The sequence below is a fragment of the Sarcophilus harrisii genome, chromosome 4 (assembly GCF_902635505.1).
Source record: "Sarcophilus harrisii chromosome 4, mSarHar1.11, whole genome shotgun sequence".
NCBI classification, from domain to species: domain Eukaryota; kingdom Metazoa; phylum Chordata; class Mammalia; order Dasyuromorphia; family Dasyuridae; genus Sarcophilus; species Sarcophilus harrisii.
This window is the reverse complement of record NC_045429.1, coordinates 323,427,755-323,449,490: the sequence shown is the minus strand read 5'-3', so window position 1 is coordinate 323,449,490 and position 21,736 is coordinate 323,427,755. Positions and strand designations below refer to the sequence as shown.

The 21,736-nt window shown below is 35.6% G+C and overlaps 1 protein-coding gene across 2 annotated transcripts in view; it reads left to right on the top strand.

Moving 5' to 3' along the window:
- MAP3K3 (mitogen-activated protein kinase kinase kinase 3) overlaps positions 1–21,736 on the top strand; it is an 89,021-nt gene that overhangs the window by 26,071 nt on the left and 41,214 nt on the right. For both annotated transcript variants that reach the window (XM_031965893.1, XM_031965892.1), the window contains 3 exons: positions 6,836–6,876; positions 10,594–10,693; positions 14,237–14,350. In XM_031965893.1, the coding sequence (XP_031821753.1) occupies positions 6,836–6,876; positions 10,594–10,693; positions 14,237–14,350 (255 nt within the window). The remainder of the gene's footprint in view (positions 1–6,835; positions 6,877–10,593; positions 10,694–14,236; positions 14,351–21,736) is intronic.

The window sequence follows — 21,736 nt, the reverse complement described above, 5'->3', positions numbered from 1 at the left end:
GAACAGAGTCCTGTAGAAACCCCACTTTTAGTGGGTGTAACATACATGAAGATCCAGCAAAGAAGACCGAGAAGAAACAGGTAGGAAGAAAAGTAGGAGAGAGTATTTTCCTAAAACCTGGAGAAAAAAATATCAAGAAGATGATGATCTCCAGTGTCAGAGGCTGCAGAGAGGTCAAGGACAAAGATTGAGAAAAGGATATTAGGTTTGGCAATTAAGACATCATTAGTAGTACCTTGCATGTGGTAATTGTTCAAAAATTTGTTGAATGGGGAAAGGAGGAATATTCAATTTCTGTTATACAGATCTTGTCTCTTTCTTACTGCGTGATTAGACATGTTCTGATATATATATATATATATATATATATATTTTTCCCCCATCTAGTTGTTAAATCCACTACCCTCTACCTTAGTACATATGGGCATTTACTCATTGATATTTATTGTATTGTTGAATAGGACCATTATGTCTGAGAGCTGATCCAACATTTTAGAAGCATTCCTAGCAAACCCAGTAGTAATACTAGGTAAGGTAAAAAGAGGGCTTTTCTGCTTTTCTTTAACTAGAGGGAGCCCTCTCGCAGGCACATAGGGAGGAGTAATCCAAACCAATACCCGTTCTCACTAAGAGAAATTCAAGTTCCAGGTTTATTTTTAAGATGTGGTAAATTTACAAAGGCGGCCAATTAACCAGGGGATAATCTAGTCCTGAGTTTAGTTCCTAATAAAAGCATATGCAGAGTTTTAAAAAACAAAAAGTGATGAAAGGGTTAAACATCCTTTGCCTATAGTAGAGTGATGTCCTATAGGACTAATAGGAATCTGACCTTTGAAGCTTCTGAAGATAATAACCTAACTGCTAGAAATACCAGTAGGATAGAAATCTTTCCTCAACTGTCAGTTTATTATATCCTCTTTGCCCTTTATCTTTTTGTATGGATAAGGACAAAAGCAGAAGAAACCACATCTTAAGCTATTTGCCAACAGGGGGACTAGCTAGCTCTCTTTCAAGGGTTTGAAAGTAAACATGTTCTGCTTGGCTCCAGAGGGAAGAGCTAAGAGGGATAGGTAGAAGTCATAAAAGCAGATTGGGTTTTGATGTGAGAAAAAACTTTGGAACAATTAGAGCAATCTAGAAGTGGAATGGACTGCTTCATGAGATAGTGAAGCAGTGAATGATGATCATGAGGGATAATGTATGAAACATACTTTTTCAGGTATTAATTAGAGTAAATGCGCTCCAACTCATACAAATTGATTGATTGAAGGAGACAGTAATTTATGCATTTAATTGACACTAATGAGCACATATTAAAATTAAATTTTAGTTTTCAATGCTCTTTTTAAAAAATATATTTTCCTTCTCAAAAATTTACTATCCTTTAACCTAAGGCTCCAGAATTTTGTGGGAGACCAAAGATAATAGGAAGATATAGAACCAGAAAGAGGGTGAGAGTAGGTGGTGGCTCCCAGGAAGAAGAAAGAGGATTTAAGGTTTTTCAGATCACAAATAGCTATAAAGTCTATATTTTTGATTTGGAATTTTGCAAATAAAGTTACTAAAATATCTATATCTTTTGGCCCAGAGAGTCTACCTCATGGCATATGTCCCAAGAAAATCACTGATAAAAGGACTCCCATAAAACCTGTGAATGGTAAATAGTGATCCATTCAGTATTTCTCATGTCCTTTCTGTTGTTCCCCCCCCCCCCCCCCAACTATTTTCCCAACTGAGATTTGGAAAGTATGGTAAAAATGCCATAGCGCTTCATGGCATTAGTGGAAGTTAGACTTAGTACAAATTATTTTCTCAATTGAGACAGTCATATTGTCCTTTTATCCTGGCATTATTCTTGGTTACTTTTTATATGATTTAATTATCAGAAAAACTTTACAGATAATCCAGTCTAATCTTCAATTTTGAGGAAATTGAGATTTGGGTTAAAGTTATATATAATTGTGATTGGGTCAAAATTTGAATCCAGTTCTGATAAATATTTCTAAAATATATAGACTCAAATTTGTAAGAATTCAAGCCATTCTCTGATTGATAAATGGTCAAAATGATATGAACAGACAATTTTCAGATGAAGAAATTGAAACCATTTTTAGTCATATGAAAAGGTGCTCTAAATCACTATTGATCAAAGAAATGCAAATTAAGACAACTCTGAGGTACCATAACACAATTTTCAGATTGGCTAAAATGACAGAAAAAGACAGTGATGAATATTGGAGGGGATAGGGGAAAACTGTGACACTAATGCATTGTTGATGTAGTTATGAACTGATCCAGCCATTCTGGAAGACAATTTGGAACTGTGCCCAAAGGGCTATCAAACTGTGCATACCCTTTGATCCAGCAGTGTTTCTCTTGGGCTTATATCCCAAAGAGATCTTAAAGGAGGGAGAGGGATCCACATGTGCAAAAATGTTTCTAGCAACCTTTTTTGTATTGGCAAGAAACTGGACACTGAGTGCATGGAGAATAGCTGAATAAGTGTGGTATATGAATGTTATAAAATATTATTGTTCTATAAGAAACGATTAGCAGGAGGGTTTCAGGGAGACCTGGAGAGACTTACATGAATTGATGCTAAGTAAAGTGAATAGAACCAGGAGATCATTGTACAAGGCAACAAGAAAGTTATATGATAATGAATTCTGATGGACGTGGCTCTTTTCAACCATAAGATAATTCAGGTCAGTTCCAGTGATCTGGTGATGAAGGGAGCCATCTGCACCCAGAGAGAAAACTGTGGAGACTAAGTGTGGATCACAACCCAGTATTTTACTCTTTTTGTTGTTGTTTGCTTGCATTTTTTCTTTCTCCTTTTTTTCTTTTTGATCTGATTTTTTCTGTGTAGCATGATAAATGTAGAAATATGTGTAGAAGAATTGTACATGTTTAACATATATTGGATTACTTGTCATCTAAGGGGGTGGAAGGAAGAGAGGGAAAAAATTTGGAACACAAAGTTTTACAAGGGTAAATGTTGAAAATTATATATATATATGTGGTTTGAAAATAAAAAACTTTAATATTTGAACCCAAGTCCTCTTATTCTAAATCCAGCACTTTAAAAAAATTTTTTTTAAATTATATCAGTTCTATTGTTTCATTTATATATTCTTTCTCATCAAATTAGTAGTGGGGTTGAATGGGTAAGGAACCTAAAGTGTTATACTACATCTCTCCTCTCCTAGTAGGCTTGAGCACCTTCCAATTGCATGTTGTCTCCTCCCCATTATATTGTAAGCTTCTTAATGGTGGAAATTATCTTTTGACTTTCTTCATATCCATAACAATTGGCATAGTGCCTGGAAGATCATAGGTTTATTGATTGGCTGACAGTTCAATTTAGCCAGGTACTTTTGTTTTTCTGTTTATAATACTTAAGACCTATGCTACGTGCCATGAGGAATAGAAAATAAATGTAAAAAGTAGTCTCAATATCTGTGAACTCTTCTGGCAAAATGAGACACATATGTAGCATTTAAACAACAACATAAGTTTGTATGTGATTGTGCCAAAGTAGTATGGTACAGATAAAGAATGTTATGGGAAATCAGATTAGGAAGAAGGAAATTCCTTGGACTGGAGTCATAGGAAGGACTGACATTAAGGACTGGAACAGCCCTTGAAGGATTGATGGGATTTATATAAATAGAAAAAAGAGGCAGTGGATAATTTTGGATGGGAGAATAACGAAAACAAAAGCATAGGGAAAAACAAAAAAGTGAAAGGAGGAGATTAGCGTTCTGGAGTTTCTCTATATGAGCTGCTAGAAGTAGGCTTAATAAATATCAGGTAGGATGAGCTTTGAAATGCTAGACTCATTAAGCAATAAAGAATTTTAACTTTTCTCTACAAATGTAATATAGAATAATGCTTAGCTTGTGAAGTCACCCAGAAACACATTCATTTTCCTTAATTGTTGGAAAAGATTTGAAATGTACTGATCCCATTCTAGAAATGGGAGCCAAATGAAATTCTAGGCTCCCTAGGTTATAGGTTGTAACAGAATGAAAAACATGATGTAGAGCTCAAAGGATACACAGTCATATCAGTGGCATTCAGAATACCTAGAATATGACAAATTTGAGTATTTGTCTCAGACTCCATGCATCAGGAGAGGGAGGAAGCAGCAGCAGAAGTTGGTATTTGTGTACAGTAGGAATGTTCACGGCACCCATTCTGTCTTACTGAGGCAACATGGAATAGTTAGCCTAATAATAACACCTTGTTTTCCCATTTCACATGTAGTCTCTTACTGCTGGCTTCCTTCCCTTCCAGAGTTCCCAAAGTTCTCCAGCTGACTGTTTGTGGCCTCATCAGTCTGCCTCTGTTTCTATCACAATCTCACTTAAGAACAGTCTTCCATCAACTTTTCCATAAACTCATCCAGCGAGAGTGGTAGTTCTAAAATTTTCCCCTTTTTCTCAGTTTCTCCCATTTAAGCTCTCTATACATTAATAGATGAGCTAAGCTTCAGCTGGCTAGTCTGCATTCCCAGCTGAAAGACACTTCTTTCTTAACCCTGCCTCATTGAGTCCTTTTCCTCATGTAAGATTGAGCTTAAGCACAGTCTTCTACTTGAAGCCTTGTCTAGTCCTCTACCTGCTAGTGCCCTTCTTCCCAAGGAGGACCTTGTATTTAACTGTCTTACATATATTTGTATTTATTTACTTTATATTTGTGCTGTATGCATGTATCATAGATATATGTATGTACTTGTTTCCTTTTTTAGACAATAAGCTTCTTGTGAGTAGGGGTTATTTTATTCTTTATGCTTTGTGTCCCCAGTGCTTAGCACAGTCCTTGAAAGATGGTAATTGCTTCATAAATGTTTGTTGATTGTTTTAGTTGCTTATTGCACACTTGAATTGCTGCTGCTAGGAGATACAGTACTTATATTTGTGCATGAAGGGGAAAAGAGAGCTCTTTTAAAGTTGACATTCACATTAAGTATTATCATTACTATAAGGAGTGATACTGCAGGAATGATACTAGGGAACATAAAGAAGAAAACTTCTTTATTTAAGAGAGTTACTGTCTTCTCTTAGCTCTTTTGGAAGTATTAATCTCTCCTGATATTGCTTTCCAGTCAGCTAATTCCAGGCTTCTCCTGTACCTTGAAGGGGAATTCTCACCTCCTAGTTCCTGGGGAAGGAACCCTTACTTATAACAACACTGTCTCTCTACTCTTTCTTTTTTTTTTTTTTTTTTTTTTTTTTTTTTTAACATTCAGCCATACACTTTACTTGCTTCCCATTTCCTTAGATTTCTAGACCATCTCTCTAAGCTTACCTTATTACTCTTCTTTTTTTCCCACATATTTTCCATTCTGGTGTTTACATTGAATATAGTAGGAGCCTAATAAATACTTGCTTGCTTATTTTATCTGGTCTACTTAATCTAACCTAATCTAAATTTTCCTTTTCCTTTTGTTTTCCCATATATCTCATCTTCTTTTTATCACCTTAAAATTCCCTTATGATGCTTGTTTCCCATTTGTGATATTTTTTATTATATATAATGCTGTTACTGTTGGTGGTGTTTTCTGTTCTTATAAAAATAATTAAAATCATTTTAATTAATGTCTATTATGTATAAGGCACTGTTTTTAGTGGAGTTAGAGATAAAAATGAAAGTCATAGGTGTGCAGATAAGTATTAGAAAAGGAATGATACAGACGGTGTTCTAAAAACATTTAAGAAGGGAGAGGACACTTTCATGGAGGGGGTTAGGGGTCATGGAGGTGGTCCCTGAGCTGATCTTTGAAGGAGGATGATGATTCTGAAAGTTTAAGATGAGCATGAAATTATATCCTAGGCATAGGGGACAAATGCTATAAATGTAAGCAGGTGACAGATGACCTCTTGAATTCTGGAAATTGTTTAATTGGAAAGGAGGAATTAAATATTTATTAAGCACTGAGCTAAGTATTGTACAAATATTATCTTATATGTTCCTCACAGTAACCCCCATGACTTGACCCGACTCCTACTGTGGGTATTTGAGACTGGATTTGAACTGCAGGGTTTTCAAGCCCTTTGATTCCTAACCCAAACAGAGAGTATGTGAGTGGTCCCACACTGAGGACTTGGAAGTTAGGATTTTGACATATGATATAAGTATGTTTTACCTCTCTGATTTTTTTACCTGCAAAATGGGTTCTTTATATTAGGTAATTCCTAATGTCCTTTCTAACTATGATAGCTTATCATTTTAGTATAAAGGCTATCTTTAATATTAATTTTAACCAGATCTCACCAACGGTAAAATGTTAATAGGAGAAGAAGTGTGCAGCATGATCTGATCTCATGTTGTGTCCTCTTGAAGCCATGTTAGCTATTCACCCCAGGTGAAGACTGGCAACTAGTGCTATGGTTCCATAGGAAAGGGCATGGAAAGTGCTACCAAAGAAGTTATTCTTACTGGGAAATAACATGGCAGGGAATTATCTATCATCATTTGGAAAAACACAGGGTACATTACTACATTCCTGCCATGAATGTAGATTGGGAGCATCATGGACACAGCAGTGGATAGGACACATCATTCCAAGGGGTCTTACCTTTCAGGGTCACAGCCCTTCAGGTTAGCTTCAGAGCTGATAGTTTAGAGTATAAAAAAAGAGAATGAAATGTCTCTGAATGGACAGAAAAACCAAAATACTTGTCTGAAGTAGGCCTGTCCAACAGTGTTAAAGGAATGACTGGGATTTTTCTAATGAATGTGCCTGTATGTGTATTCCAGCAAATTCGCACTTGAAAAATCACCAGCCAAAGTGATCATCCCTAACCTGTCTTTCTCCTTTCCTTGGCAGAGTGACGTAAGGATCAAGTTTGAGCACAGTGGGGAAAGGCGGTAAGTCTCCCTCCTTACTGGTAATGAGACAGGGGTTGGTAAAGCTCTTAGCTTTACCTGGGCGATACCCAGGGAAGTGAGTCTTCCTGCAATGAGTGATCTCTGGCCCAGAATACTAGTGGCTACACAACAGTCTTCCCAGGAGACCATCCATTCCTGACCTGGTTTTTATTGCTATATTTTTACTTACATTATGCTGTGGTGAAATCTGGACCCAAGACTGAACTGTTCTTTTGTTGAAAGTAATGGTTATAGAGAGAGCCTGAGATGATAAGAGACAGCAAGATTTTGCCATGTGACAGGGCTGTTCCCACTACTGATTTGGAAGCTTTTGCTTTGTTTACAATATTTACTTCAGAGTTAGCTCACTCCAAGGCATGAACTTGTAAACTCCCAAAGTTTTCTGATACACCAAAATTGTCAGTCAGGGGAGGCGTCATAGATGTGACAAGAAGACAGAAAGATTTTCCCTTTTTTCTATATATGAGGACTTTTTTAGTGAAAGTTGTCAATTTTTTGAGCAGATGGGATAAAGTGAACTTTTTTTTTACCTGCACTAGGAAATGCTTTTTCTCCACCACTTCTGTTTCAGTTATCCTGCATCATGAGATAAGGAAATGGTTGTAGTGGTAAGAAACAGAAAGATATTTTCTGAAACTAAATATTTCTAATGTTGTTTTACAGGTCCCAGAAAGCTCAGATCCTAGTACTGTTTGCTGTTTTTCTTTTTTCACATCTCTCTCCCTCTCCCAATTTTTTTAATCTTTCTTTTCCCTCTCATTCTGACTGTCCTTCTCCCTTTTTTTCTGTCTCCCTCCTACTCATCTTACTCTTTCCCTTTCCCCCTTCTCTTTGCTTTTTGTACCTTTGAAGCAGCTAAAGGAATCTCTTGGAACAATATTTCTCTTGATATAAAAGATCAGTTCCTCTTGTCAGAGCTAGTGTATTCTTGAGCTGTGTAATATAGTCATTGGTGATTCTTTGCCTACTAGCTATCTCCAGCCCACTTTGAAGACTGACTTGTACCTTCCTGGAACATTTTTAGTTCTTTTCCTTCCATCAAGAGAAACAGCTTTGAGTGACTGGGACTCCATAAGGATGGTGAACCAGTTAGTTCTTGTGAAAAACACATGGAACTGTAAGCTCTGTTTACTTATTTTAAAAGCAACTCAATCACTAACTTAAACTTGGTTGCTCTCTGATCTTAGTGTTGTAGCATCTATTACAGAGTGAAAACATGGCAGCCATTTAGGCTATGCCTGAGAAAAGCACCATCATTGTTTTTTGCTAGTCTACCATTTCCTGATGCCATGTTAGGGTTTTAGTGCTATTCTCAGATTTGTAAAGAGAACAAACCCCCTTAACTATGTTCTGAACTCAGCCCTAGTATTTGGTCTCAATGCTGTTTGTTAGTAACTCACCCTAACATTATTGCTTTTTACATGTCTGTCCCAAAATAGTGTTTGAGAGAACTTGGAACAGAAGAGATTTTTCAGAAGAAAGATTGAATAAAAAGCTCAGTTGTATGTGAGTCTAATTATGCAGTTACGTTTGCCTGAATTCCTCATTCCCAAAGTGGTATGCAGTTACAGTGAGCAGACTTGAACTGAAAAAGTGAATGTATGTTTTGGTATCAAAGAAACTGCCTGGTCTAACCACAGATATTTAAGATGGTCAGGCAGGAATGGATTTCGGAAGTCCTGAATGGCAAAGATTTAGTTCATAGTTTTAAAAACTACATACTCTTTTTATGGAGATGTTTGTAGGAGCAATGGCATTTCTGTATTTGTGAATAGTGTATATATATTTGAAGCCTTTATATAATGCTTAAGTAACCCAGTACCAAGTTCAAACTACTTTATGACTCATCTCATATATTGATTTACTTTAAAAATACATTTTTTGATATTATATCTTTTTTATATCTCCTATATTATTTTGCTTCCCCCTCATTATAACAAATTTCCCCCCCCCTTTTTTTTTTTAATTTAATAGCCTTTTATTTACAGGTTATATGTATGGGTAACTTTACAGCATTGACAATTGCCAAACCTCTTGTTCCAATTTTTCACCTCTTACCCCCTACCCCCTCCCCCAGATGGCAGGATAACCAGTAGATGTTAAATATATTAAAATATAAATTAGATACACAATAAGTATACATGACCAAACCGTTATTTTTCTGAACAAAAAGAATCAGACTCTGAAATATTGTACAATTAGCTTGTGAAGGAAATCAAAAATACAGGTGGGCATAAATATAGGGATTGGGAATTCAATGTAATGATACAAATTTTTTTTAAAATAAGAGAGTGATATAGGGCAAAACTAACCAATCCATCCATAAAAATGAAATTTTCTGTCATGTTCCACACCTACAATCCCACATCTCTATAGAGAAGAGAGAGGCATATTCTTTTCATGTTGCTTCTTTGGGACCAGTCTTGGACATTACAATTTCACACTATTCAATTTGATTTGTTTATTGTTAATCTTTCTGTTTATATTGTTGTAATCATCTTCTAGCTTTCACTTATTTTAATTATACATTCTAGAGCTCTTTTTGATATGCCTCAATCTGTATCTGAGATTGGCTGAAAAAAAGTGGTGATTTTCTTCCTCTATCCCCAATTTGCTTAAGGGCTTTTTCTTTGATGTTAGATGAACTCGGAATGTGAAAATATACCTTCAAGTAAACTTTATTGGAAACTTAGTCTCTAATATTAATAATAATACTTTAAGCCACATGATAAACTTAAAGGACAATTCCCAAAGGTCTGATAGTGATATCAGTCTGCCAGAAAAATTGAAGGAAGTACTGCTGCTTAAGAATATTTCTGTTGCTGTTCCTGAGGCAGAAGGAGTGTTTGTAGAGGTTAACAGGAAGCTTAAGAATAACAGATTTAATTGTAATAATCAGACTTAAAGAAGAGTTGAGAAAATATACCTCCTGGAAACTATAGATGTGTAGAATATTTTACATACTTTCAAGCACCACAGATGTATTGATTAAATGATGATTGCTAAACTGCTTTTTTCCTCTTTTTTAATCTTTGTTACAAGGGATGGCTCACTAGATAGGCAATAGGAGAGGAATAAATTTTGAAATGAAAGTGATATAAGAATGATATAAAAAATTTTTTCAAAGAATAACATTACTTGCTGCAAATGACCCACATTAGCAGTGTCAGCTGCAAAAATTAAAGAAAGTTACTCTTGAAAGGGAAGTTTTTAAAGATATGTGTATTGCTTAGAAGTCTAGCCCAGTATTCTTGTCTAAACACTAGATTACTCAAGTGACAGTCACAGGCATCTACAAAAAAGGACAGTAGAAAGGGCCCTTTGAGTCATAGAGCTGATTCATATACTCAGTCTTTCCCGCTTTTTACCATATGTTCTCTTTCTAGATTTTCTATTGTATTTCTGCCATAGCTTTTTTAAGCTTCACATGTGTGAGTGATGTATTTAGACTTGGTATTGGCATATTTGGGCCAATCCCTTTGTGATTGGTGTAGATAATCCAGAAACTGGATTCTTATTATAATTCAATAAGCTTTTCAGCTGTGATAATGCTCATGTATATCACTGATCAGCCTAAAGCATGGGTGAACACATCTGTGAAAAGTAGGGGGGAAAGTTGAAAAAAGGAAAAAAAATAATTATTTATTCCTTTGTATCTCGAAAACATAGTTTACTGGGTCTTTTTCTGCTTTTCAGAATTATACCATTTAGCCGCCCTGTGAGATATGAAGATGTGGAACAGAAGGTGAAGACAGCATTTGGGCAACCTCTAGTTCTCCATTATATGAATAATGAGGTAAGAGACTAGAATGATAGACTTGGGTCTAAAATGTGGACAGCTACCCATCTCCTTCTTCCTCTTTGTTCAGATGAGGACTTTTTTCTAGTTTTTCCCTTTCACATCTATATTTTTCCTTCTTTGGAATCCGTCTTCACAGCTCTCACAGCAACTTGATTTCTGCTCTTTCCTCTAGGGGAGAAAATACAAGCATCTCCATTTCTCTCCTTCCTGTTCACAGTGGGTAGTTCTGACTCTCATGGTGTGATCAAGGTCCTCTGAGTCTCCTTTAAGCTGTGTGAGGGGATTCTCCATTCTTTCCAGCTTTGTGCACTGCTTCCAAGAGGAAAGGTGGGCTCAGTGTTGGGGTCAAGGCAGCTGGCTGGGTAGAATCCTCATCAGAGAATCAGTAATGCAAGTTTCTGTGCCCAGTGGAACTTGAGCTCTTGATTATCCACAAGTAAATTTTCTATACTGTAGTTCATGTCAAATTTTGATTTCAAGATTTTACCAAAAATCAGAACCTACTTGGCTTTGTGACCTGAGCCTCTTAAACTCTCCCTTGTTTACTTTTCAATTTTAAGGGTTTGGGGCAAGGGAGGGGGAGAAGGGGAAGGAGGTCTCTCTTGAGACTTATGCTACTTATAACTTTTAAGTTTGAAAAATGGCAGCTCTGTTTTGGTTGGTTGCCTAACTAAATAAGTGATTCATATAGTTTTGGGGTTACTGTGGTACAGAATCTCTGGATGCCTGCATGCCAAAAAAGACAAAATTGAGGGGGGGGAGTATTTATTTCAAATACAGAGTGGAAACTTCACTAAAGTCTTCTTCTCTGTGGCACTATATATACTATATATGGCACTATATAAATACTATATTTGTGGAGTACAAGCTTTGGATGATTCTCCCAAGATGGAAAAGACTTACATGTGGGTTTGGTAGCAGATTCTTTCTCTTGTCTGAGGACTCACCTAGCTAGTCCCTGAATGGAGACACTCCTCACCAAGTTGACTCTAGGAAATAGTATTTTTATAATTTGTCCATCAGCGGTTCTCACTTCTTTATGTCATAAAGCTTTATGCATCGGTGGAGGAAAAACCCACTCCAGGAAAATCACAAATCTCATCAGGTACTGAAGTATAGAGCAGAGAGCTTACAAAAGTTGAACAGGGAGTCAGGATAATCTTTATAGTTCCTCTTAAAGTAAGGATGGGGACTGTCTGGCCATGGGCTGTATAAGATCAGCAAAATCATTTGTTCTGATCCTGCCAAGGCAACTACAAGCAACAGCAGCCTCCTACTGTTTAAGTTCTTTTAAGCTAATAATTTTGTATAGCCTGTGAATGATGCTATAAATAGCCAAATGACCTGTGGCAGAAAAATCTATTTATTCCCTATCACTATCATAAAACATCTTTTCACATTATCCATCAAGCATTTATTAAACAATTACTATATCCCATCTAGCATATAAAGAGAAAAAGTGAAATTGTGCTTGTTCCCAAGGAACATATGGTGTTTTAAGTTATAACAGCTTCATTCATTATTTTGTTTGAAATATATTAGACACTTTTCGTGTAGTTTGGGCTGTAAACCTGGAGTAAGGGATAATGTTTTAAATTTGAAGCCTAAATATTTCTTGTTCATATTATATCATCAAAAATTGGATATATTGTCTTGTAATTCATGAAAATTAGGATTAGTCAATTTTATGTTTTCTGGTTGAAATTAAGAAATATAGAAAATCTGAAAAACATAATGAAATTTGTTTTGGAATAGACTCCTTCTTGATAGTGAAATTAGTAAGAGAAGTAATATTTAATTTGAACAAACAGAATTTGAGTCAATATGGGAGAAATGCAGACTTCAGTTGAATATTTAAAACATCAAAAACATTAAGATAAGTACTAGGTCTTTTTTTTTCCTGGTTAAATATATCACGTATAAAGTTTTGGAGTAACTCTTGGTATAAGGCAACTGATTGTATCTTTACATGTTAAAAAGATGAAACTAGAGGGAAACAGTCAAGGAAGGGAGTAGTAATATAGTGATAAGCATATATCAGGAGAAAAAATACAGAGAACCATAAAAAGTGAATGTTCCACATAAGATCTCTAAGAAAAGAAAACTTTCCCAATCATTCATCACTGACTCCAGGGAATAGAGAATGCTACATGACTCCTGATCTTTCTTACCTAAAGTCAACTAATGCCATTAATGAGGGCTAGTTTTAAAGGCATTCCAAAAGGTGAAAATTTTTTTTCCCCCAGCCCAAACATGTCTGATTAAAAGCCTTTGTTTACAAAATTTCTATTAAGAATTACATTTCTGGAGGATGCTAAAAAAAAAAAAAAAAAATTACATTTCTTAGTAATATTTTTCAGATGCCAAAGTGAATTCTTAGATTAACAGCTATTTTTGTACTTAAGATTTATGTATAAGAAGACATTCTGAAGCCAAACATAAACTGTGTTTAGATTGTCATTCGGATGAGACTCCTGTCACTCCATTTATATGAATGAATAAGAATGACCATGGTTTTCACTTTCACCTTTCACCATCTTCTTTTCTTTCAGTGCTGTTTTTAAACCCCCTAATCCGAAGTGTAAAAATCTCCTGATTTGGTGTCCCTGCACCAAGTTTTTGTTTTGTTTTGTTTTGTTTTTGCTGTACAAATTGTCTTATTTCTGAGTGTATCCCTCTCTTGTCTCTTCTTGATAGATTGGGAACTGAAGAATTTGCAATGGATATGCAAGATCTTACCTCTATAGATGCTACCAAAGCTTTTATAATTTAATTTATATATGTGTGTGTGTATATATAATTTAATACTTGGGTTATGATTTTTTTTCTGTTGTATATTTTTTTCAAGGAACTCAAAAGAAGGGATTGAAAACCTTAAAGTCCATTACTCATATTCCATAAAATTCTTTCCCTAAATTTAGGAAGTTAATCTTGCTGTAATGTATGACTTTACATACAAGTTTGAATAGTAATTTCTATTTTCCTCAATCCCTTCCTGCTTTTTAACTGTTACTTGTGTGACACCTTATGTTTACAAAACTCTTTCCTCACAGCCCCTTAAGTAGGTAGTACAAGTAAGATTAATCGTGTTTTATATCTGAGGAATTGAGAGTCACAGAGGTCGAGTGTCTTGCTCCTGCTCCTGTTCATAGCAATATATTGGAGCTACGTTTTGAAATTAAGTCTTCTGACTCTAAATCTAGTGCTTTTCCCATGGTACCACATTGCCTTTCTAATACTTTTAATATTGTTAGCAAAATTGTTGAAACATTTAAGTATTTTCCAAATTCTGTCCTAGTTTTGGGACAAATAATCCTGCTTGTATTGGATTAAATGGTGCATTTGAAAGGAAAACAGTCTTTGACAAATGCTTTTGGGACTCCCTTTTAGATATTTAAGAACCTGGGGATGTCTAAAGACTAATCAATCTCTAAAATTGAATTGCATTTATACTTATTTTTGCAAGACCAAAATATGAAGCATCTTTTTGGACTTATATAATTATATTATTTTCTTTTTGTATATCTTATGTTACAGCTCTCCATCCTCCTGAAAAATCAAGATGATCTTGATAAAGCAATTGATCTTTTGGATAGAAGCTCGAGTATGAAAAGCCTTAGAATATTGCTGCTGTCCCAGGATAGAAACCATGTAAGTAACTGGTAATCTGTCCTGTTCCAGCAAGTAAGAGAAGAAACTGATTCCAGTCTAAGGCTTGCTCTATTTCCTTAAAAGAACTGTGCTGAGCAGCTAAGTGGCATAGTGGATAGAACACCAGCCCTGAAGTCAGGAGGACCTGAGTTCAAATCTGATCTCAGACACTTAATACTTCCTGGCTGTGTGACCCTGGGCAAGTCACTTTACCCCAATTGTCTCACAGGGTGGGGGGGAGGGGAGGAAAGGGGGAAAGAATTGTGCAAATCTTAGATACTTTTCTAATGAAAGAACATGAAAAAAAACCCAGCCCATCTATCTGGGTAGGATTATGAATTCTTATTTCTAAATGGGGGAACTCATCTAGTTTGCAGGATTTGCTTAGGAATCTTTTGGATTTCTATGAGAAGCCAGAATGTTAATTACCTAACTTTTGACTGGTAGATTAAGGAAACCTCCTTGGCTCCAGGGAGCTCTTATAGTTTTTCACTTATTGGTGAATTGTGTGTTAAACATCTATTTTTGTAACACTTTAGTAAGTGCTGTAATTTCCTTTTCTGATAATGGTAGCCTTCAGTGTACTTTGCAACTTGTTCTAAAATGAAAATATAGACTATTTGCATCTGGGTGAATTTCTTAATCAGCACAGGAAAAGAAGAGAAAGGAGGCGCTTAGTGACTTTACTGTTAACACCATTCCCCCCCACAGACACATACCTCCTCCCCTGGCTGTCCTACATGTTTCTCTTGTCCCCTTTCTATTCATGACAGCATGAAATGACAAATGGAGTTCAGAGTGAAAGAATCAAAGGGCACTTTTTTTCCAGGAAATTTTTGGTTGTTTTTCTTTTGTTGCAGTGGCAAGTGAGATAGAAGGGATTAGATAGCATGTAAGAGGAAGGAATAAACTTTACAGTAAGAGAAAAAAATGTTCTCTCTCTTGTTGGTAAGGTTTGAAGACAACTTGAAAGATTCTGAACAATATGAAAGATGTAACGCTATTTGCATCCATCATAAGTTGTTTATAATTTGAATTTGGAAGGTTCTTTAACTCCAACTCCCACAGCTCTTCAGCAGCTCTACCCTTCCCTTGGGGCATGTGCAGGAAGGAAACTCTCCCTTCTGTTCAGTGGAAAAAAGCCCACAGACCTGCATGACCTCTTGTAATTCATCCAGCTGCTGCCTTCCTTAATGGCAGACAGTTTGTATTAGCAATCAGAAGCCAGGGAATATGCCTTTTCTTAAATGTCTGTGTTGCAGCACACATTTTGTTGAACTGCATCCCATCTAAGACATGTTCTTTAATCACTGGTAGCTCTATCAGACTTTTTTTTTTTTTTAAAGCCCTGTTATGGAGGGCTTTTTGGCTTTATTTCTTTCTTTTGCTTTTAAGGGACAGAAAGTAGTGGATAGCTGATGTTGGGCAGCTTCATTTGTATGCTTTCCCTTCCACCCTAAATTTGGGGCAACATTTAGTAGTGGAGAACTTACTCTAAGAATTTAGTACAAAGTCATTTTGCATTAAGGTAGAGAGGACTACAGGTGGTCTGAATTCAAGAGGGTGTTTTCTAACATTGCTGAAGTATACAATGTATACTAGCATTATCCATTTATCATTTTCTGAAAATTCTTGGGAAGTGTTCAGTATAGAAAATGAACTTTTCTGTTTCTGGAAACAATTCTGGAAAACTACTTTTTCCAAGTGATTTACCTGCTGAAATAACAAATAGTGGTTTCTTTTTTACTTGTCACTCTAAATCTAAACTCAGACCAACTTCCAAGGCCTTCCAGCTATTGTCATTCCTGGCTCTCTTAAACCTCATCTTTTAGTATGAAGCTGTTGATATAACCAGACTTGTTTCTTTACAAATTCCTGCTTGTTCTTGGCTCTGCACTGCTGCTTATGCCTTTCCACTTCTGAAATGTCCTCTCTTCTCCTGTCTACTTTCTTCAAGTGCTAGCACTCAGAATTCCACTCTCTTGAGATGCTATTTCTGGGTTAAAAATAGTCACTTATCATTGATATTGTAGATGGAATTTTGAATCAAGTATTAAATACTTTCTGAGATTCCTTCCAACTTAGAATTTCTGTGATTCTGACAAACTCTTAACTGTTGTCTGATTATTCCTTTATTCTATGCCTTCTCAGCCCTTATATTTAGAAGTTGCTTACTAGTTGTTCTCAGATTGTTTTACCAAATATATGTTTTGACATTGAACTGCAAGTTCTTTGAAGGCAGATATCATGTCTTTGTATTTCCTTATTCTCCTCTTTTTGCTTCTCCTTTGTCACACAGACATATTAAAGAAATATTTGATGAATTATGAGCAACGTCTAGATACCTCATCCAAAATACCTTTTCCTTGTAAAAGAAGATGAAGTGTAAGGATAGTCTAATGATCAGAGGACTAAACTATGAACAAATCCATTTAGTTATTATTAACAATTCTACCACTGATGGAAATGGACATGTCATTTTACCATTCCATGTCATTTTTCTCAGTCATCAATTGTGGACAGTATTTTCTACTTAATTATTATTGAATCTTAATATTGTAACAAATTTAAAAGAGGATTTCTATATAAAACACAGCCCTTGTAAGATATACAAAATGGACACAATCTGTTTCTTTATCTTGCAAATTTGCCTTTTAAGATCAATCTTAGTAATGAGATTTTGCTTTTGGAATTTCATCACCATTACAAATAAGTCTGGTATTATACAGTAGTGACTCTATCCAAAGTTTGGAATATTATAGATGCTTCCTCCTTCAAGACACCTGTTATTTACCTGCTTGGCTTGTTCTTCTACTCACTGATAATCTTTACCTCATCTCTTCACTTCCTATGGTATGCTTCCTACTTTAAAAACATATAAATAGATCTGTCAGTTATTACTCTATCATTCCTCCCCTATTCATATTCAGGTTTTTTAGATGGGCTTTGTCTTTCCTTGCTCCAAATTTTTTTCTAATTATCTCTTTAGTTTTTTTCAGTCTAGCTTCTGGCCTTACCATGGTATTCAAATTACCTCCTCACTTATAAGTAACTCACTTATAGACAGATCCCAAGACCTCTGTTTCTCTCTTAGATTTTCTGGGATTGATTATCCTTTCTGTATTGGAGTCCCTCTCTGTCTCTGGCATCTTTTGCCTTGCCAAATCTTGGTTATTATGTTATCTTACCGATTAAATTTTAGGAATTTCTATCACTTGTTCCCTTTTCCTCCCCTCTCAACTTAGTTGTGGCCTCTTTTTGGGGTATTTTTCACTTCTACTAGCTTCTTCACAAAGTGGCTCCATTCAAATGGCTGCTTCTGTTAGCTGGATCCACAAAACTCAAATATATCTTTGTGTGTCTGTTTTTTTCCTTTTCCCCAGATCTCTTAACTATCTTCAAGATTTTCATTGCCTGATAGCTTGGTGCTGCCTTAAAATTAATTTGATCAAAGCTAATCTCCTAGCCTTTAAAACTTTAAAACTAAGCTTTTACTATTTCCCCATTATTGCAGATGCCAATACCTGTTTCTCAAGTCTGAGATCTTGGGCCAACCCATTGTGGCATTTCTTTATATTAAGTCTCCACTTATAATTAATCTTAAGTCCTTCTTTGCTGTATATATTAAATTTGCTTTTCCTCTAAAGAATGACATGATAGAACCACAAAAACTTGTAGGCAAGAAATTATTTAGCAAGGTTCAGAGGAATAGAAGAGTAACAGGAGCAGGTGATTTCCTTGCTCAGTGTACTGAAGGCAGCTATTTGTTGACTTGATGATAATAATAATAGAAAGCTCTATTGTTTTCTTGGGAGGAGTGTCCAAAAAATCTAACAAAGAACCTCTTAAGACTTAGAAAAACAGATGACAGCTACCCCCTGTGATTGTTCCTATAGGTACAAATGACACAGAAGGAACCTAAAAATTATTGCTAACAATTATCAGAACTTAGGCAAGAAACTAAAGGCCATATGGGCACAGCTTGTGTTTCCTCACTGTTCCTCATCAAAGGAAAGGGATGCAGGAAAGAAAAATTAATTTGGGAAGTGAAGTGCTGGCAGAGAAAGTGGTACTTGAGAATAGGATTTGGATTTCTGTATCATAGCTTGCAATGTAGGGATGACTGGTTTCCCACCAAATATGGAATGTACCTGGCATAAGCTAGTAAGAATACTTTTGCCAGGTATCTTGAAAATCTAATCAAAAGGGATTTAAACTAAAAAGGATGGGAGAATAAGAAAACTGCCTATATATATTCCCCAAATTTAATACTTTAGAGATGAGAAGAAAGAAGATAATTTACAGAAATTCACAGAAGACAGTATCTCTCCCCTTACCCCCCAAAATTCTTTTTTTGGTAGTGCTAACCATGGGGTCCATTGTTTTACACAAATGCCCAATGTTTAAGAAATAAACAAGAACCAAAGGTTTAAATACAAAGAGACAAATTTGACCTCAGAGGTTATCCATGAGACATAGTGGGATAGAACTCATGCCTCAACCATGGCTTTGGATGGATGTGCCTGATATAAAAGAAATAGAATAGGTGTGAGTGTGTATCTGTGTGTTTCAGTGAGTGGGGGTGGGAAGAAGTACTGCTACTATAAATGAAGAAGGCATACACAAATGAGAAATTTACAAAATGGAAGGGATGGGAAGTGTGAAAGGAAAACATGGCAGAATATTTTGGCTGAGAAGTGATCCTCCCCTCCCTTTGGAATATACTACAGACTACCTAGACCAAAAGAGGAAACAGAGGAAGAGTTTGGGAAATCTGGCACATGATATAGTCATTATGGGATCTTCATTATCTAGTCATTTGCTGCAGCTTTCTCATTCTGCCAAAAATGAAGGAACTAATAATTTCTTTCTTGGCTTGTCTTAGTGATCATTTCATCTGTCAAAAGGTAGAAGTACAAGCAATAAGAAATTCTGTTCTGAATTCTGTTTGCTTTATTCTTCATCGGTTCATACAAATTTCCCAATTTTTTCTGAATCCATCCTTTCTTAGAACACATTCTAGAATATTTACATAACATAACTTGTTCAGCCATTCTCCAATTAAGGGCATTTCATCAGCTTTCCATTCTTTCTCACCTCAACAAGGATTGTACGTATTTTTGTACATTTTTAAAATTTGTTTAGCCAATACAGCTAATCCTTCTCCTTAACCTACTTTCTCTGTGACTTCCTCCATTTTCCCTCCTATTTCCCTGTAAACTGAAAGGTTTTTCTGGACTCCACTGCACGCACACATATGTGTGTATGTGTTTTCAATCTTTTGAACAGTTCAAATGAAAGTGACGGTCAAATATTAACCATTCCTTCCTAATTTCCTCCTTATTTGAATAAACGTCTACTTTTGCCTCCAGTTTATATGAGATAATTTTCCCTAGCTTTCTCTTTTCCCAATGTATTCCCCTTCCCCTCTCTCTCCATTCTTCTCTTAAGATCATTAAGATATAAGAGAAACCTTCCTACTCCCTATCAAATTAGATTCTTTGTATGATTTTCTGATAATGATAAGATCCAGAGGAATTATATTATTCTCTTTCTCATATTTGGATTAAGTAGTTTATCCTTCTTTAGTTTATCATTGATGTTTCATGTTTACCTTTTTGTTTCTCTAAATTCCTGTTTGAATTTCAGAATTTCTACATAAGTTTTAGTATTTTTATACAAGAATGTTTGCAAGTTTTCTGTTCCATTAAAATCCTTTTTTCCCTTGTAGAATTATATTTTTTCCTCTGGGTAAATTATTCTTGGGTATAGGTCGTATACATTATTCTTGCCTATAAGCTTTTTAGAATAGCATAGTGTAAGCTCTTCATTCTTTTTTTTTTTTTTTTTTTTTTGAAGCGGTGGATGCTAAGTTGTTTATGCTCCTGACTGGTTCTCAGTACTTGAATTCTTTCTCTGTGGGTGCTTGCAGCATTTTTTCCCCCTGAAAATTGTATGTTGGCTATAATATTGCTAGAAATTTTCTTTCAGGCTTTCTTTCAGAAGTTGACTAGTGAATTCTTTCAGTTTTCACTTTGCCTTCTGGTTCTAAGAGATCTGGGTAGTTTTCTTTTAAGATTTCTTGAAATATGATGTGTAGACCTTTTTCTAGTCATGGTGTTTAGACAGCCCAAAAGATATTTAGATATTTTCTAATCATTGGTGCTTAGGTAAGGTTATGTATTTCTGGTGCCAAACTATTCATTTCTTTCCCAGTTTCTTCTTCCATAGTTGTTTTCCATTTTTTCTCTGTAGCACTCTTATTTCATTGATAAGAACATTTTGAATTCTTTTTTAAAAAATCTTGATCTCTTCTAGAAATTCTAGTTAAATTTGTGTCCATATTGTAATTTTTTTTTAGAAGCTTTATTGTTAATGTTTTATAATCATTTTCTTCTTCGGATTTTGCACTTTAGCATCTGTTACCATAATAGCTTTTTTTATGGTGAAATTTTTGTTTTATTTGTTCATTATTCCAGCCTTTTTCCTGATTTTGAAATAGATATTAGGGCTGGACTCTGCTTCATTCTGGAGGAAAGGTATGAACTGGTTCTTTTGCTACTTTCTGAAGGTATTGAATGTTATATTATCTCAGCATATCAGGAACAGCTCAGGCTGGGAACCTACAAGATTTTAGTGCTCTCAGAGTAATGTGATCCAGTGAGAAGTCTTACATTGTCTCCCTGGTTTGAGCTTTGCAAATTCCTGACCTGGATTTGGGTCTCACTAGTAGTAAACTGTTAAATTCTTACTGTACTGAACTAATATCAGCCATCTGGGAAGTTCTGCTGGATCTGAGGCATAGAACTTTGGTCTGAGAATCCAAGTTATTCCCTTGCAGCCTTTGAATTGGGCTAGCTTCTGGAAGTGAGATTGTTCTGTTTCTGGAGTTGAAGTCATACTGCTATTGTTTGCCTCTGAACTTACTGGTTCTCTTATTTTCTGAGATAGATTGCTTCCTGAGTACAGGTTCCCTTCTGCAGTTTGTCCTGGGTCTCTGACCAGAAACTGGGTAGTGGGGAACAACACTCAGCACCAGTTCTTGCTCCCTGGTTTCCCCAATCTGACCATTCCTTTTGTCCCAGAGCAATGGATTCTGACACTCAGGTTAAGATTGAATAGATTGAACTTGGATGGGGAAAAAATACATTTTTATTTTCACTAGATTCTAATCAAAATTTAGCATTTCCTTAATTTATTGATGTAGGTAGCAAATATTCTGAGAAGAGATTCATAGACTTCACCAGACTGCTAGAAGAATCCATTACATAATAATGACTTAGAACTCTTGCTTCAAGGCTTTTGATCATTATTCCCTGAATGCACAAAATAACTTCATTCCTTCTATTTGTCACATATCATCTTTTTTTCTTTTTAAATCATATC